The sequence below is a fragment of the Oncorhynchus mykiss genome, chromosome 17 (genome assembly GCF_057628025.1).
Source record: "Oncorhynchus mykiss isolate SJ-2025 chromosome 17, ASM5762802v1, whole genome shotgun sequence".
Taxonomy (NCBI): Eukaryota; Metazoa; Chordata; class Actinopteri; order Salmoniformes; family Salmonidae; genus Oncorhynchus; species Oncorhynchus mykiss.
In genome coordinates, this window is record NC_143038.1 from 29,849,019 (window position 1) to 29,864,437 (window position 15,419).

Sequence of the window (15,419 nt, forward strand, 5' to 3'; positions counted from 1 at the left end):
GTTGGACCGCAGAGTGAAGGAAAAGCAGCCAACAAGTGCTTAGCATATGTGGGAACTCCAAGACTGTTGGAAAAGTATTCCAGGTGAGGCCGGTTGAGAGAATGCCAAGAATGTGCAAAGCTGTCATGAAGGCAAAGGGTGGCTACTTTGAAGAATCAAAAATCTATTTTGATTTGTTTAACACTTTTGGTTACTACATGATTCCATATGTGTTATTTCATAGTGTTGATGTCTTCACTATTATTCTACAAAGAAGAAAATACTAAAAATAAAGAAAAACCCTTGAATGAGTAGGTGTGTCCAAACTTTCGACTGGTACTGTATATACAGTGCCTTCGGAAAGTATTCAGACCTCTTGACTTTTTCCACACTTTGATATGTTACAGCCTTATTCTAAAATTGATTAAATCATTTTTTCCTCTCATCAATCTACACACAATACCCCCATAATGACAAATAAAAAACAGATTTTACTAATTTTTGCAAATGTAAAAAAATAAATTTAAAAAAAACATTTACGTAAGCATTCAGACCCTTTACTTTGTTGAAGCACCTTTGGCAGCGATTATACAGCCTTGAGTCTTCTTGGGTAGGATGCTACAAGCTTGGCACACCTGTATTTGAGGAGTTTCTCCCATTCCTCTCTGCAGAGCCTCTCAAACTCTGTCAGGTTGGAAGAAGAGCGTTGCTGAGCAGCTATTTTCAGCTCTCTCCAGAGATGTTCAATCCAGTTCAAGGCTCTGGCTGGGCCACTCAAGGACATTCAGAGACTTGTCCCGAAGCCACTCCTGCATTGTCTTGGTTGTGTGCTTAGGGTCGTTGTCCTGTTGGAAGGTGAACCTTTGCCCCAGTCTGAGGTCCTGAGCACTCTGAAGCAGGTTTTCATCAAGGATCTCTTTGTACTTTGCTTTGTTCATCTTTGCAGCGATCCTGACTAGTCTCCCAGTCCCTGCCACTGAAAAAACAACAACACAGCATGATGCTTTCACCACCATGCTTCACTGTAGGGATGGTGCCAGGTTTCCTCCATACGTGGTGCTTGGCATTCAGGCCAAGAGTTCAATCTGGGTTTCATCAGACCAGAGAATCTTATTTCTTATGGTCTGAGAGTCTTTGCGTGCCTTTAGGCAAACTGTAAGCGGGCTGTCATGGGCCTTTTAGTGAGGAGAGGGTTCCGTCTGTCCACTCTACCATAAAGGCATGATTGGTGGAGTGCTGCAGAGATGGTTGTCCTTCTGGAAGGTTCTCCCATCTCCACAAAGGAACTCTGGATCTCTGTAGAGTGACCATCGGGTTCTTGGTCACCTCGCTGACCAAGGACCTTCTCCCGCAATTGCTTAGTTTGGCCAGGCGGACAGTTCTAGGAAGTGTCTTGGCGGTTCCAAACGTCTTCCGTTTAAGAATGATGGAGGCCACTGTGTTCTTGGGGACCGTCAAAGGTGGAGGATTTTTTTGGTACCCTTCCCCAGATCTATGCCTCAACACAATCCTGTCTCAGAGCTCTACGGACAATTCCTTCAACCTCATGCCTTGGTTTTGCTCTGACATGTACTGTCAACTGTGGGACCTTACATACACAGGTGTGTTCCTTTCCAAATACTGTCCAATCAATTGAATTTACCACAGGTGGACTCCAATCAAGTTGTAGAAACATTTCAAGGATGATCAATGGAAACAGGATGCACTTGAAATCAATTTTGTGTCTCATAGCAAAGGGTCTGAATACTTATGTAAATAAGTATTTGTATTTGTTTTTATATTTAATAAATTGGCAAACATTTCTAAAGACCTGTTTTCACCTTGTTATTATGGGGTATTGTGTGTAGATTGCTGAGGATTTTTGTTTATTTAATCCATGTTAGAATAAGGCTAAAACGTAACAAAATGTGGAAAAAGTCAAGGGGTCTGAATACTTTCTGAAGGCACTGCCCCACCTTCCCTGAATGACAGGTTGCCACTGATGGCAAGACTTGAAAACTGTTGTCTAGCCATGATCCCCAACACTTTGACAGAGCTCGAAGAATTCTGAAAATAATAATGGGCAAATATTGCACAATCCAGGTGTGCAACACTCTAAGAGACTTATCCAAGAATACTCACAGCTGTAATTGCCAAAGGTGTTTGTAACATGTTTTGACTCGGGGAGAATACGGTTCTATGTAATCAAAGTATATTCATGTTTATTTTTAATTAATTTTTATATATTACAAATGTTACTGCCACTTTGACATTATAGAGTATTTTTTGTGTAGATTGTTGACAAAAATGTACAATTTAATCCCACTTTGTAACACAATAAAATGTAAAGAAATCCAAGGGGTTGAATATTTATGATACCCACTGTAATCTATAACAACTGTAGTGAGTCATTTGGTTAATCTGCCATGCCAGTATGTATACATGCTTTCCCATTGTATTGTCACATAATGCACATTCCTACTGTCTTTTTCGAAATAGGTGATAGACTATGCCTATATTCATGTATTTTCTGTCGTTTAATTATAAACTGTATTGATATTTAATTCATAGTTAACCAATGTTAATAATTGGACTGCAGTGACAATTAGATTTTCTCCAAAACTTCCCTTTTCATGACTTTTGAAACACAACTGTAGGCCTACATAATGTTCTGTTTGATTTATTTGTCAATCAGAGTATTCTGCGGAAAAAAATGGAATAGTTCCTGACATGTCATTTTGCAGTGGCAACAACAACCTTTCAGAAGCAATTCCACAGCACTGTTTTATAGTTTTACATAGAAAAGTCCTGCAAATGAAAGAGGATGTGTGTACAGGATCAAGGTGAGGAAGCCTCGACTTTCTCCAGCCGTTGTTGGGAAGATATTTCTGTTCTTGTGTCAATACTTTATCAGAATATTATTTAATTATTGCATCCATTAGTGGCTCACTGTTTTTTGTCGACACTGTTTATCCCGTTCATGTAACAAGAAAACATGATCGTTTCGGTTACATAATAAACGCAGAACTCCAACGACACGAGGAAATCCTCTTGTGTTGCTGGCCAGTGGCCACTATAACGTGTTGGCAAACAGGGGGCTCGTGTGTTGATTAATCCTGTCCAAGGAATTGCAATCATGTCGTTAACAAAATACTATTTTTAATGAAATCTTTTACTGCCTGAATTTAAATTAAATGCTAATCCTGTCATTCACTCAAGGAGTGATGACACGGGCCTGTCTACTGGAAATAAAGAGCCGTGATTGGAGGGCACTGGTATAGGAGGCGGGATCAATAAATATTCGACTGTCAGATTGGAGCTCGGCGTTGCTGTGTGCAGGTAAAGAGGACCAAGCCACACAAACGAGGTAACGTACAGTATTTGTCCTACCTTACTAGACAACGAAACGCAATGGCCAGACACTGTTCGGTTGACGAGTAACACGTTTATGTCACACGAACGAAGAATTGAACCCACGAGCGGCAAAATAAAAGCGTGCAACACCTTGGAAAGAAAATATCGCGTCAACGTTTTGTCGGGGGCAACACTTTTTTTTGTTTTTTTTTTACAAGGCACTTCGACAGCTGCGTGTTTTCAAACAAGCCATCAACAAAGAATGAAATCATTCAAACGAGGTAGGCGTACGTTTTATGGGGATTTTAGTACAGAAAATATTGGCAGGCATTCATTATCACCCTGACAGTTTGCCAAGTGTGCCCGGCTTTTGGGTGTTAATGGAATGCGGCTTTTTGTTGCGAACAAATGCAGCGTGTGTTTGTTTGAATTTGGAGGGACAGCGAACCAGCTAAGTTATCTTTGGAAGCAAGCATGGTGTCCATCTGGCGGAGCGACAGAACAGTCCTGCATCCGCGAAGGCGTGCGTTCAGCGGGTTCTTTGTACGTTTGATACACGATGGGAAGATGGCTAGCCAACGTAGTCATCGTTTTTTTTAAATTAATTTATAATTCTCATGTTACGTCTTATTTTTGCATTTGGCAAATGGATAGCAATTTCGGTAGCTATTCGATGTCATTGCAACAGTAATCTTAACCCCACGATAGACTACATTGACTAGAACGAGACAATTCCACGAAATGGCTTCATTGTTTGTTAGCTAGCCTGCTAACTTTAGCCAGAAACTAGCTAGCTAAATCCGCCTTTTGAAGATATTAGTACATTTGAACAAACTCAAATTATGCACACCTTTTGCCTTAAGTTTGTCAACGTATTTTGACTAGATGGCTAACTCCGTATAAGAAAAATAATAACGCCCTTTTGTTATGCAAACAAAAAGTTGGTTTGACAGGAACAGCGTGTGACATGTAACGTTACTGTAGCTGGCTAGCAAAGTAAAACTCCACGATGTTGCTACCACATATTTTAAAGCCGTTTTCTAGCGTAACCTTATATCGCCACTATAACATCAACGGAGACGAGTGGGCGGACTGTACCTCTACTAGTGATGCGCGAGTTGACTCGTAACCTGTGGCTCGGGTGGGTGGGTTCAGGGTCATGAAATATTTCGTGGGTAGCTGACGGGTTGAGTAAAGAGTACCTTTAAATTCATAAATGTACCATTATTGTGCATTTTATATCTATATGCTACACGGAGGCCTTTCTTTCGTTATTTTAGGCTATCTGGAATTACTGAGTACGTTTTAGGTCCTGACTGTACGCGTGCCAAATAGACTACAAGACAATCGCCACATGGTTTTCGGCGAACTACCAGAACAATTGAATGTGGATCCAAGGCAAAAAGGCTGACTCTGATTTCATTACGAGAAAAGCTGCGAAATTGATATTAGAGAATAACAGAAGGGGTGGGCCAGAAAAGTAATGTTGAAGTGGTTAAAGAGGGTGGCGGTGTGATTGTGAGGCGCTATACACATTTGAGTCACACGAAGGGGACTTCAAATAGACCTGTGGCATGTCAAGGGAACTGCATCCCTATACTTTTCAGATGGGTTAAATAGAAATCTGGACACTATAACCTCTCGTGGCCTTAATAGTAACTCATGTTGAATTTAAACATTTCTTGCTGTAAAACGATACACCGAACGTCGGCTAAATTGAATGAGTTGGTGTGTCAACTTTGAACGTATACTGTACGTTTTCTGACCCGTTTCTCATGCTGGCGCTGTCTTGATCTTGGCATAGCTACCTTCCAGCTAGAAAAGTAATGCACGTCTAGTCTGATTCTTCTGGCCACCAAGTTTGGTAGCTAGCATATTTAAAATGTTTTGCCCATTCATGCGCAAATTTTCTAACTTGATTTTAAGATTATAGTTAGTAGCTGGTCACATACACAGCCATTGAATTAAAATCAATTGCTCCAGGACTTAAATTCCCTGGCCAAAGGTGAAAATAGCCCCTTGCACGGTCTATAGAGCCCTAGCGGTTGGAGATGTTGACATGCACACGATCTTCTTTTGTGAGGACAGGAGCCGTCTCTAGGGGTCAGATTTCACCCGGAGAAAGACATTTACTTCATTCTATACCCCGGGAGAAACCATTTCTCCATTTTGAGTTGGTCTTCCCCAGTGCCACAAATATAGTGCCAATTAGCTTATCTCGTCACTTAATTTAATGAGGGAGTGTCTCATTGCGCCATCATGCATGCTTGTACATTTGTTGTCAACTACTACACCCACACTTGCCTCTGGGTGAATGCACATTAAAATAACAAACAAGAAGCACATGCCCAATCAACTAGTAGATGGTTGTCAGTCTCTGATTTGGAGGGAAAGCAACACATTCTATAACAAGTTAATGTCCAACCCTGGTCTATGAGTACAAACACTATCACTGACTCAACAACCCCCTCTGAACCCCTTCTCCTTGTCCTCAGTTCTGGAAGAGGAGCGGATGCGAGAGCAGGAGCTGTCAGCCATGTCTGACAGTGACCCCTTTGAGGATGACAGCTCCACCCTTGACCTGTCTGGTGGGGGCTCGGGCAAGCGGCGTCGCCGTGGCAACCTGCCCAAGGTAGCAGTGCAGGTGCTGCGGAGCTGGCTGTACGAGCACCGCTTCAACGCCTACCCCTCAGAGCAGGAGAAACTCAGCTTGTCAGATCAGACCAGCCTTTCTGTGCTGCAGGTGAGTGGACCGGGATCAGACTTTAAATCGTTTATTTAAATAATAATAATTAAACAAATTCAAGTTAATTCTTGCTCCAAAATGCTTGAATTGGGCCTAATCAAGCAGCAGTCCAGACATTTTGGCCTACAGTAGCCTTTGCCAGGTGGAAACTTTGAGCTGTGTAGCAGAGCACCAACATGGGGCTGGGAGATTATTTTATTTATTTATTAACTTATTGGCAAATCAAGATCTCTTAAAAAAAAATTCTCTAAATAAGCATGGTTGTTTTAAAGGTCAAATACACTGCATTTCAAACAGTCGGCAATCTTTTTTGTTGCAAGGATCTGTCTTTCAAGACTTGTTATGAAATATGTTTATTGTATTTTAAAAAATTACTAGAACCACGTGTAGTGCACATTCACAAATAATAACAAACTTCTTGTAGCGGGTGTTGGGCTCAAGCCCTGGCGATTTATCCAGTTGATCTTTATATTTCAAGTTTAGCCAACTTGGATCTGTTTGCTAGCTAACAGGGTTGAAAAGTTATGAACACACCCTTTTTGAAAAGCACGGTATCCTGTCTACAGTGTTCAGATGTTGAAGGGGCCAAGTTGCCAATTCCTTTATGTAATTGTTTTATGCTTCACACATTTATAAAACATACTGGACAGCTAGTATAACAGTTGTTGGCTAAATTGCTGCTGGACCCTACTGTACTTGTACTCTTGCTTAGTTGTGCACCGGGGCCGCCCACTCTTTCTATTCTGGTTAGAGCCAGTTTGCGCTGTTCTGTGAAGGGAGTAGTACACAGCGTTGTATGAGATCTTTAGATTCTTGGCAATTTCTCGCATGGTATAGCCTTAATTTCAAAATAGACTGAGTTTCAGAAGAAAGTACTTTGTTTCTGGACATTTTGAGCCTGTAATCAAACCCACAAATGCTGATGCTCCAGATACTCAACTAGTCTAAAGAAGGCCAGATTTATTGCTTATTTAATCAGGACAACTGTTTTCAGCTGTGCTAACATAATTGCGAAAGGGTTTTCTAATGAAAATATTAGATATATCACACAGCCCTACACCAACACAGCCTATACTGTAACAGAGCTTGCATTTTAAGCAGTCTAACAAAGTATCAGGTCTGGTTTTTGGCATGTTCCCCTCAATTACAGTTGAAATGAATGATTTACAATTTTCCTCCAGTTCAATTGTTCCAGATTAGTGCCTGATGTAGTGTAAACAATTGATCATAGCAGACACTTGTGGCCCAGTTGGAGCCATGACTACGTACTCTGTCGCAGATGGTGGTTTCTTTATTGTGTGTTCTCTATTGTGTTCTCTATTGGCCCCTTGTAAGTGTCTCTGTGTGCGGGGAGATGAATGCCGTAGCACCTATAGGTCTACTTCAGGCTGGCGCTAAATAGATTCATCCCATGATACTTACTTTGTACTTATCATCATACTTCAGCGCTAGGGTGTTTCTCAACAGCTTAGCGTACAACAATATTCAAATGTCATATGGGCAAGGTACTACTGTACAGATTAATTTGACACCGTCACCGCAGTCTTCCCTTCTCACCTTGTAGGCCGACCATTTGTTGTCGTTTCCTCTCTCCTCAAATACACACACACACACACCCCAGGAGTGGCGACATGAGGTATTCCTGGACTGAGCAGAGAGCAAGCAGGGCTAGAGTAGCGCTGACAGACCCATAGTGTAGTCACTGCAGTGAAATGTCCCTGGTTGGCTGTGCTCTACTTGCTCTGCCGCTCAGCGTTTTTCACCCGAGACTTCATTAATGCCAGCTGTCTGAGGCCACTCATCTCACTGCGTGTGGGATGTTTTTACCACAAGATGGCAGTAAACGGGGCCTGGAAGAGAGCAGGAGAATGAGAACATGTGGGCGGAAGTCTCATTCCAACAAACTACCCCTCGGACCAGTTTGAGCTATGGACTCATGCTACTTAAACCAAATCCTGACACTGCCATCAGCGGGACGTGACAGGAAACAGGATTTGTCGGACCAGGCAATGTTTTTCCACTCCTCAATTGTCTAGTGTTGGTGGTCGTGTCCCCACGAGTTGCTTCCTTTTGTTTTTAGCTGAAAAAGAGGGGAACCCGGTGTGGTTCATCTGATGCAATAGTCCATCCTTGACAAGGATCGGTTAGAGTTGTGTTCCGAGATGCCACTGTTGTACTGCGGTGTTATTTGTCTGTTTCTGGCCTGCCTGTTTGCTTGCATGATTCTTGCCATTGTCCTTCAATCTCTCATCAACAAGCTGTTTTTGCCCATGGGACTGCTGCTGAGTTCTGGTTTGTTGAACCGTTCTCGGTAAATCCTAGACACTGTCGTGCGCGAAAAGCCCAGGAGAGAGACCGTTTCTGAGATGTTGGATCCGGCATGCCTGGCACTGACTATCATACCACGCTCAAAGTCGCTTAGGTCACTCGCCTTGCCCGTTCTAACATTCAATCAAACAGTAACTGGATGCCTGTCTACCTGCATTATATAGCGAGCCACGGCCACGTGACTGGCGATCCATTTTCGTGAATGAGGTGGTGTACTTAATAAACTGTCCACTGTCATCTGTTCTTGCAGTATGGTTCTTCAGGGAATCTGTTAGGCTTTTGAGATGCACCCCTGTTGTTTTTTTTGCAGGCTTTGTTGTTAAAGTTACTGACTCTTTTCCAGATATGCAACTGGTTCATCAATGCCCGCCGCCGCCTCCTCCCCGACCTTCTCCGCAAGGATGGCAAAGACCCCACCCAGTTCACCATCTCCAGGCGGGCGGGGAAGGGAGAGGGCTGCCCAGCCACAGGAGGATTTGGCAGTTCCCCTGAAAGCCCCACCTCAGTCCACTCTCCAGCCCTGCCCCCTCTCAGGCCCTCTGTCATCCGACCAGCCCCCACACTGGACCTCAGCCTCCTGGGAAATACTGCCACTGCCATCCTTTTGGGAGCTGGCTACCCCAGCCAAGAGGGCTACTGTGTCCAGGCCCTGATGCAGCTGGACATGCAGAGTCTCCTGAGGAGGGAGGCAGAGGAGAAGGGCTCCAAGGTTATCAGCGCCAGCCCCACTGGCGGGCTATTCAACACGCCGCCCCCCACGCCTCCGGAGCTGTGCCCCTGCCAGGATTTCAGTGACTTGAGGTTGCTGGTGGATGCAGCTCTCCAGAGGGCCGCCGAGCACGAGAGTCAGAGGCTGCTCCCAGAGTACCAGAGCAGGGCTACTGCAGAAGCGACGGGTGGCTGTAGCCACAGCAGCAGTGCTATGGGTCCGACCACTCCACCGGCGCAGAGCCAAGCTACGTTTGACTCGCCCAGAGAGCAGAGTCCTGCGAACAAGGCGGTGGTGTCCCCAGTTTCAGTCCTAATCCATGTCCCAGTCTGTTCTGCACCTAAACTCGCAATGGCCTCTGTACCGGCTCCAAATGTGCCTCCCCTCCTAGCCCAAATGCCAGTTTCAACTCCCTTTCCAACCTTTGTCCCAGCTCCAACTCCAATCCCAACCAAACCCCTTCTCCCAAGCCCCGTTCAAACCTTTGCCGGTGTACCAACTGTGTCCTGTGTCCCAACCTCAGTCCCAGCTCCAAGCTCTACCCAGGTCCCAACCCTAACCTCTGTCCTAACCCCGGCCCAACCTTTAGCCCCAGCACCACCAGCCCTCAACCCATTCCTGGGCCTGGCCTCCCTCCAGCCCTTGTCCTCCTCCATCCCCAACAGCAGTGTCCAGAGGGCCCAGTCGGTGCCCAGTGTGTGGAGTGTGGTCCACAGCGATGTTACAGTCCGACAGCCTATCCCCGTGGTTCAGACTCCCAAGGCCGCCGTGTGGGGGCCACAGCACACCTTGCACACTGTCAGCGAAACCGTCAACTAGAGCCACGGCCACTCCCTTGTCTGTGTGTATGTGAGGGAGCCCCATATCCCTACTCAGACTGCCCCTACCTATGTGTACGTTTCCTTCATCGGCCCCTCTGACACTATGCTCTGCAGTTTGGATATGGCAGAACTCATGCATACGGTTCATACATCAGACGCTAGGAAGGATACGAGGGATGGAAAGACGATTGTTTTTAAAGACGGTGCTTTTTTTAAGCATTTTTATCAGGACTTATCCAATGCAGACTGTTGCTGGGTGGAACCTTTCAATGTGGTTTTTCAATCAACATTTCAGAGTATAGGTTAAACGTTGCGACGGTTGACATAAGAACGACGACACCAAGTTCCATGATGTAGTTTTTAACTCCCTTTTCCACTATCTCAACTATTTCCAAAAGGGGTCAAGGAGGACATTTCCTTCCCCTGTGATGTTTTTTTTTTTAAACAGTGAAGTTGCACCAGTAGAGCTAGGCTTATCTGTCGCAATACTGGACTTGGTTGAATGTATTAAGGTTACTTTTATCTCTGGCGGTCTAGCCTGTCAATCATTCCCACCAAGGTTAAACAAGGGTGGACCTGGGGCTGAGACAAGTGTTTTTCAAGCCCTGGTGTTGCGCTCCTCCAGTACAGTTTATGCACTTTAGATATTTTCATGTCCACATCTTCACACAGTGCCGGAAGACGGGCGGAAGGGGAAATTGATTGTCTGTCTCCTCTCTCCTTGCCTTAATTAAAGCCTTAATTAAAGCTACTGTAAAAAAGTGGCCACCATGGATTCTACATTTGAGACACTAAATCATCAGTTGCAAAGAATATGAACTCTTTTTTTAAAACTTTTTTAAATGTTCATTTAAACCTGTTTCCAAAATAGTATCTTAGTAGGTAAATGTTTTTGTGTGAAAACACACCAGGAATTATATATATTTTTTGGTCTGTTACTTTCTGCGCTATCTTTATGCATCATGTACAATTTCCAGGGATGTATTGTTTTTATTGTGGATGTGAAGGAGGTGGAATTCCTGTCTGTGTGTTTGAGAGCGATGGGGCGGGAGGTCCCGTTATAGAAATCGATTTTGTGGCGAAGCTAAAGGCTTAGTTCTTAAGGGTAATGTAACACTTGCTATAATTGCCCTATTATGCCATAGTCTTTTATGGATGAAGCTTGTCACAAACATTTCAAGCTTTTGGGCACCCCTGTTTGGAGAGGGATTGACCCAAGTAGCGAATCATTGGCGGCTTAAGATTTGGTCCTTGTGTTGCAAACAAATATATCTTAATTGAAACGCCTGTTGTTCGCTTGGATGACAATCTGGTCAGTGTTGTATTGAATTAGTTGATTTTTAATGTTGAGTAAGTTATTGAGAAGCAAACTGTCTGACTTCCTTTCTCTCTCTTTTCCCTCTGTTTTAGCGACGCATATCCTCTCGTTAGACTATTTCTTATATGGTTGTAGTTTCCATGAAACAATCTCTCATACTGCATGTTATGGCCAAATCGACGCCGCACAGAGTTAGTTGGGGCTCTACTACGTAAACAGTGCTGCTGCAAAGTAATTTTCTTCTGTCCATGGGTCAGTTCAAATGGGACTAACTTAGTCTTTAATAGCTGTTACCGGTGCCATACATGTAATGACCCTGGTGGTGATTTTTTTTGTTTTTGTTTTTTTACAACTAGATGCATGAGAAGAGCAGATATGGAATCCTGTGTTATTATATACCTAGATTTGTGACTAGCACAAACCCCCATTCCTTCACTTCCTCTTGTTTTCTGCTCTTTCGTGAGGCTTAATGTCAGCACCATTTCCTGAATTGTCTAGAATATCAGTGGGGAAGGGTAGATGTTCTAGATCCTCTGCTAACGGAGATATGCTAAAAGAGTCGCCTCTTTCTCACACACTTTGGGTCGACTGTAGGGTTCGGTCAGACTTGAGTCTGAATACTAAGCAAAGAATGTTAACTAGTTTAACAGGTTTTGAATGCAGTACAATAAAGCGGGTATGTGGTTTATTCATTACTACACTTCTATGTTACTACATATTACTCATTGTGATACTGGAATCGGCTGGATACTGAACATTATTTAGAAAGGCTATTTTATATATATCAGGTTTTGGATGCAGAATGAAACTTGAGTCGTAGATGCCAATGGGAAAAATGTCACGGTGGGGACGGGGCCATGAACTGTCTCAAATGTGTAGCATCTCAATACGACCAAATGCATCCTAAATGTTTTTCCATTTCACTGTGAAATCATGGCTGATGTGTGGGGCAATATAACTGGCTGTCGTGCCTTAAACCTGGGATTGAGGGAACATGCCCCTTCTACATAGAAACTTTTGAATAGTCGGTGCAATATATGCCTTAAACTTTAAATGTGTTTTGTACAAGCGTTTCAGAGAATAAAACCTTTTTCATACGCTGCTCCTTGTGCATTTTTTAAAATCCAACTTGAGGAGTGTGTAGAATTAACCATGTCCTTGTGCTTTCTTTTGTCTCAACAAAGTGTAATAGCACAACTTCCTTTCTTGGAACTAATTACATGGGCAAGATATTGTACACTGGATTTCCACCCCAGTTTATCAAATGATTTTCATTTAAGGCAGGTCAAGTTGTACATAACCTTTTGGATGTAATTAACCTACTAGATGGTTTTATCTGGAGTCCTCCAGATGACTCTCATAGACCCCCAGATAACCCTTTTGCTCTATCCATAGGGGTGTGCCTGATGTACTTTTTTTTTTGACCATCTGTAGGGTTCAAGGACACTTCAACTTGATTATCTCCAGCACAATACCAGTGCCTTCATAATGTATTCACATCCCTCGACATTTTGCTACAGCCTGAATTTAGAATGAATTTGAGATTTTATCACTCATCTACACAATTGTTTCAATGTTTACATATTAATTATGAATGAGAAGCTTAAATGTCTTTAGTCAAGCATTCAAGTTATTAATTACACTTTTGATGGTGGCATCAATATACCACAGGAGGCTGCTGAGGGGTGGGTGGCTCATAATGGCCTGAATGGCATCAAACACATGGAAACCATGTGTTTTATGTATTTGATACCATTCCGCTCCACCCATTATTGCTAGTCTGGCCTCCCAAATTAGGTACCACCAACCTCCTGTGCAATACACCAAGTCACTACAAAGATACAGGTGCCCATTCAAACGCTGTTGCTGGTGAGGAATGAAACCGAGGGATTTCACCATGAGGCCAATGCTGATTTTTAAAACAATTAGAGTTAAATGGTTGTAGATAGAACTGAGAATGGAGTGAAAAGAAAACATTTAAGAAAAATATTCCAAAACATGCATCCTGTTTTCAATAAGGCACCAAAGTAATGCTGCAAAAAAATGTAAAATTAACTTTTTGTCCTAAATACAAAGTGTTATGTGTGGGGCAAAAACATTGCAACACGTCACTGAGTACGACTTCATATTTTCAAGCATGGTGGTGGTTGCATCATGTTATGGGTATGGTTGTCATTGGAAAGGACTAGGGAGTTTAAGGATAAAAACAAACAGAATAGAGCTAAGCACAGGAAAATTCCTAGAGAAATACTAGGTTCAGTCTGCTTTCCCACAGACACTGGGAGACATTCACCGGACCTCATTATCACCTTGATTACTCCCTTTATTTAGGCCTCAGTAGCCTCCATCATCAGGCAATATTGGTTTTGGTTATCGTAATTCTTATTAAAATCACCTGCTTCCTGACTCCCAGCTCTACAGAATACTGACTCTTAAAAAATATTATTAGCAGAAGATAAGGACATCTCCTAGACGGTTGACAAACAAGGACACCTAATATGCCAACACCAGGATCAGCAGGCACAATTGTGTACAGCTATGGATAAGGTCCTCCGCATTCTCCACCGCCTCGACACCGGCCGAGAAGATTCACCTACATCTAGCGGAGGTCCTCCTACCACAAGTCGTCCCAGCAAGTCAGTCCCCCAGCCTATCCAGCAGTCCGCCCAGGTCAGCGATGCCGGTCATTTCCCTGCTGACCGGGTGGGGGTTGGAGTGGGCTACGGCGGTCTGGGAGAGAGGAGAGGAAGAGCTTGGCTCCTACGAGAGGTTCATGGCTCCGTTCAGGGCAGTCTTCGACCATCCATCGGAGGTGAGTGATTACTTCAACTCCGGCAGGGTGTCCAGACCCCTGCGGAGTACTCCCTCACCTTCAGGACCGTGGCAGCCACCAGCGGATGGGATTAGCCGGCGCGACTCACCATATTCCAAAGAGGACTGCGTGAGGAGGTCCAGATGGAGTTGGCGTGCCGGGATGACAACCTTCCCTTCGATGCGCTCATCGCGAGGGCCATGAGGGGCACCAGATTCAGTGGTGTCCGGTGCGTCCCAACCCAGTGTCCACAGGGACAGAGGGAGGGCCCCGTGATCATCTGTCTCCAGGGGGAAGGCGTGAGTATTCCATCATCGCTTTACACCAAACCCTTCCTGGTTTCCATTTCGCTGGCTGGCGGTCCCTCAAGTGTTGTCTCTACAGCTCTAAAGGACCCCGGTGCCGCAGGGAATTTCATCGACCAGGCCCTCGCCTCCTCCCTGAACATCACCTTGTACCCGCTCTCCTTTCCAGCCCTGGAGGAGTACATCTAGGAGGCTCTCCAACAGTGTTTCACCCACTCATCCACCTCCCCTGAGTCGGAAGGCTTCTTCTTCATGACCAAGGAGGGAGGTCCACGACCGTGCATCGATTAGAGGCCACAATTCCATCACCACCAAGTCACGATACCCCCCGCCATCGAACAGCTCCGCCAGGCCCATTTTATTTTACTAAACTGGACCTGCGGAGTGCCTAAACCGCATCCAAGAGGGGGATGAATGGAAAACGGCCTTCAGCACAATGTCTGGGCACTACGAGTTCTTGGTGATGTCTTATGGATTAGCCAATGCCCCGTCGGTGTTCTAGGCATTCGTGAACGAGGTGTTCTGTGACATGCTCGGGCGCCAGGTGGTTGTGCATATTGATGACATCCTGATCTACTTTGGCCACCTTGGAGGATCACATCGCCCTTGACCGGGTAGTCCTGAGGCGCCACCTGGAGAACCATCTGTACGTCAAAGCGGAGAAGTGCCTGTTCTATCAGGTCGATGTCTCCTTCTTGGGATACCGGATCAGCCCGCAGGGAGTGGTTATGGAAGAAAGGAAGGTACCAGTCCCAACCACCATAAAGGGACTACAACTTTTTTGGGTGGCTTGCCAACTTCTACAGCCGCTTCATTAATAACTGCAACTCCATCGCCGCTCCTCTCACCTCAAGGGTGGTCCCCTTAAGTGGCTGTGGAGTCCTGCAGCCGATGAGACCTCCGCCCATTGCTGAAACACCCAGACCCAGAAACACCTCTACGTTGCCGGTCTACTAACTACCGGTCCTGGCAATCGTTACGCACACCTGGACCTCATCATCACCCTGGTTCTCTCCCTTTTATTTATCCCCCAGTCATCAGTATTGGTTTTGTTCACGTTCTGTACAC

At 44.6% G+C, this 15,419-nt stretch overlaps 1 protein-coding gene and 1 long non-coding RNA gene across 3 annotated transcripts in view; one reads left to right on the forward strand and one right to left on the reverse strand.

Moving 5' to 3' along the window:
* LOC149975898 (uncharacterized) overlaps positions 1 to 15,419 on the reverse strand; it is a 330,618-nt gene that overhangs the window by 117,122 nt on the left and 198,077 nt on the right. The window lies entirely within an intron of this gene.
* Positions 3,236 to 12,336, forward strand: LOC110493969 (uncharacterized). Of its 2 annotated transcripts, none has more exons than XM_021568605.3 (3): positions 3,236 to 3,325; positions 5,808 to 6,055; positions 8,730 to 12,336. In XM_021568605.3, the coding sequence occupies exons 2-3, from the start codon at positions 5,825 to 5,827 to the stop codon at positions 9,912 to 9,914; spliced, it is 1,416 nt and encodes a 471-aa protein (XP_021424280.3). In that variant the 5' UTR covers positions 3,236 to 3,325; positions 5,808 to 5,824; the 3' UTR covers positions 9,915 to 12,336. The 2 variants fall into 2 exon arrangements, with proteins under 2 accessions (XP_021424280.3, XP_021424278.3); XM_021568603.3 differs by having other exon boundaries at positions 3,266 to 3,593.

What these genes read in the sequence shown, in the direction of transcription:
- LOC110493969 (XM_021568603.3), top strand. Translation starts at nt 3,407, where the DNA reads ATGTCACACGAACGAAGAATTGAACCCACGAGCGGCAAAATAAAAGCG. An exon ending in AATGAAATCATTCAAACGAG is followed by an intron (nt 3,594 to 5,807) that starts GTAGGCGTACGT and finishes CCTTGTCCTCAG; the next exon opens with TTCTGGAAGAGGAGCGGATG. An exon ending in CCAGCCTTTCTGTGCTGCAG is followed by an intron (nt 6,056 to 8,729) that starts GTGAGTGGACCG and finishes ACTCTTTTCCAG; the next exon opens with ATATGCAACTGGTTCATCAA.